General features: G+C 39.0%; 1 protein-coding gene across 1 annotated transcript; it reads left to right on the top strand.

Annotated features, from left to right (window-relative positions):
* Window positions 1-330: 330 nt before the first annotated feature.
* On the top strand, window positions 331-716 carry LOC133326038 (RNA polymerase II transcriptional coactivator-like). The gene is made up of 2 exons (XM_061534713.1): window positions 331-393; window positions 456-716. The coding sequence occupies exons 1-2, from the start codon at window positions 331-333 to the stop codon at window positions 714-716; spliced, it is 324 nt and encodes a 107-aa protein (XP_061390697.1).
* Window positions 717-2,572: the final 1,856 nt, after the last annotated feature.

Raw genomic sequence — 2,572 nt, forward strand, 5'->3', positions numbered from 1 at the left:
GTTAAATGGTCGGCGCGCCGCCGCCGATAAGCTCATATATGATGCGCCGCCGTCGCCGAAAAAATCGTTCCACTTCGTTGTTTGGTTGTAAACAACAGCGGTTCTCACTTAATCTCCATCCCACCTCATTCGTAAACTTTCGGTTATACCACTTTGAGTTCATCTTTATCGGCCATTTTGTCTTCTCTTCCTATTCGTTAGAAGGTGGAACGTTTTTTAATTTTTTTCAGTCGGTGAAAAAGGCGCAGAAAAGCATTTCAATCGGCATCTTCGATTAGCAACCGGTATTTCACAACTTTCGCAAACAAGTCTCAGGGAAAAAATACAAAAATGCCAAAAGCTAAGCCAAAAAAGAATGAATCTACCTCGGACAGTGATTCTGGACCAGACGATGTAAGTAGATGGGACGATATGTCATCCAAATATACCGAAGTACATATATATTCCTTTTTTAGCGTGCTCCACCACCAAAAAAATCCAAGGACTCTGCCGCGGATGACAAAAAAAGTGGCGCCAACAGCAATCAATGGGTCCTCGAGCGACAGCGTCAGGTACGCATTAATGAATTCCGTGGCAAGAAACTGATTGATATCCGTGAATACTATGAGAAGAACGGAGAAATGTTGCCGGGAAAGAAGGGTATCTCGTTGTCCGTCACACAATGGAAGAAATTACTAGAATGTGCCGATGAAATAAACCGGGCTATAGAAGAATAGCTGCTGTTCTAAGGTTTAGATGTTCCACACCAACATACCACTATACTGTTAAGGAGTATACAGGCGTTATTTTCATTTTTTTCTTTTTGTTTCCTTTTATATGTTATCTTTTATCAATAAAGAAGAATTCCATTAAATATAAACTTTTGAGCTTTTTTGACTTGCATATAAGTATAGAGACCTCCGGTCTTTATATACATTATTTCGTCTGCATAGACACCGGCGATCTTTATAAAGGACTAATTGGTCTGTATAGAGACCACAGAGACCAATTGGTCTGTATAGAGACCCGAGACCACAGGTCTTTATAAAGACCAATTGGTCTTTATAGAGACCACAGGTCTTTATAAAGACCAATTGGTCTGTATAGAGACCACAGGTCTTTATAAAGACCAATTGGTCTGTATAGAGACCACAGGTCTTTATAAAGACCAATTGGTCTGTATAGAGACCACAGGTCTTTATAAAGACCAATTGGTCTGTATAGAGACCACAGGTCTTTATAAAGACCAATTGGTCTGTATAGAGACCACAGGTCTTTATAAAGACCAATTGGTCTGTATAGAGACCACAGGTCTTTATAAAGACCAATTGGTCTGTATAGAGACCACAGGTCTTTATAAAGACCAATTGGTCTGTATAGAGACCACAGGTCTTTATAAAGACCAATTGGTCTGTATAGAGACCACAGGTCTTTATAAAGACCAATTGGTCTGTATAGAGACCACAGGTCTTTATAAAGACCAATTGGTCTGTATAGAGACCACAGGTCTTTATAAAGACCAATTGGTCTGTATAGAGACCACAGGTCTTTATAAAGACCAATTGGTCTTTATAGAGACCACAGGTCTTTATAAAGACCAATTGGTCTGTATAGAGACCACAGGTCTTTATAAAGACCAATTGGTCTGTATAGAGACCACAGGTCTTTATAAAGACCAATTGGTCTGTATAGAGACCACAGGTCTTTATAAAGACCAATTGGTCTGTATAGAGACCACAGGTCTTTATAAAGACCAATTGGTCTGTATAGAGACCACAGGTCTTTATAAAGACCAATTGGTCTGTATAGAGACCACAGGTCTTTATAAAGACCAATTGGTCTGTATAGAGACCACAGGTCTTTATAAAGACCAATTGGTCTGTATAGACCAATTGGTATGTTTAGAGACCAAACGTCTTTGTAAGGACCAATTGGTATGTATAGAGAGCAAAGGTGTTTATGAAGATCAATTGGTCTGTATAGAGACCACAGGTCTTTATAAAGACCAATTGGTCTGTATAGAGACCACAGGTCTTTATAAAGACCAATTGGTCTGTATAGAGACCACAGGTCTTTATAAAGACCAATTGGTCTGTATAGAGACCACAGGTCTTTATAAAGACCAATTGGTCTGTATAGAGACCACAGGTCTTTATAAAGACCAATTGGTCTGTATAGAGACCACAGGTCTTTATAAAGACCAATTGGTCTGTATAGAGACCACAGGTCTTTATAAAGACCAATTGGTCTGTATAGAGACCACAGGTCTTTATAAAGACCAATTGGTCTGTATAGAGACCACAGGTCTTTATAAAGACCAATTGGTCTGTATAGAGACCACAGGTCTTTATAAAGACCAATTGGTCTGTATAGAGACCACAGGTCTTTATAAAGACCAATTGGTCTGTATAGAGAACACAGGTCTTTATAAAGACCAATTGGTCTGTATAGAGACCACAGGTCTTTATAAAGACCAATTGGTCTGTATAGAGACCACAGGTCTTTATAAAGACCAATTGGTCTGTATAGAGACCACAGGTCTTTATAAAGACCAATTGGTCTGTATAGAGACCACAGGTCTTTATAAAGACCA

Source organism: Musca vetustissima, unplaced genomic scaffold (assembly GCF_032173495.1).
Source record: "Musca vetustissima isolate MV318-11 ecotype Yass unplaced genomic scaffold, APGP_CSIRO_Mvet_v1 utg358, whole genome shotgun sequence".
Taxonomy (NCBI): Eukaryota; Metazoa; Arthropoda; class Insecta; order Diptera; family Muscidae; genus Musca; species Musca vetustissima.

Excerpts from the sequence above, each read along its gene's own strand:
- LOC133326038 (XM_061534713.1), top strand. The coding sequence starts at position 331 with ATGCCAAAAGCTAAGCCAAAAAAGAATGAATCTACCTCGGACAGTGAT. Across the intron at positions 394-455 it reads GTGATTCTGGACCAGACGAT|CGTGCTCCACCACCAAAAAA; the intron begins GTAAGTAGATGG and ends TTCCTTTTTTAG.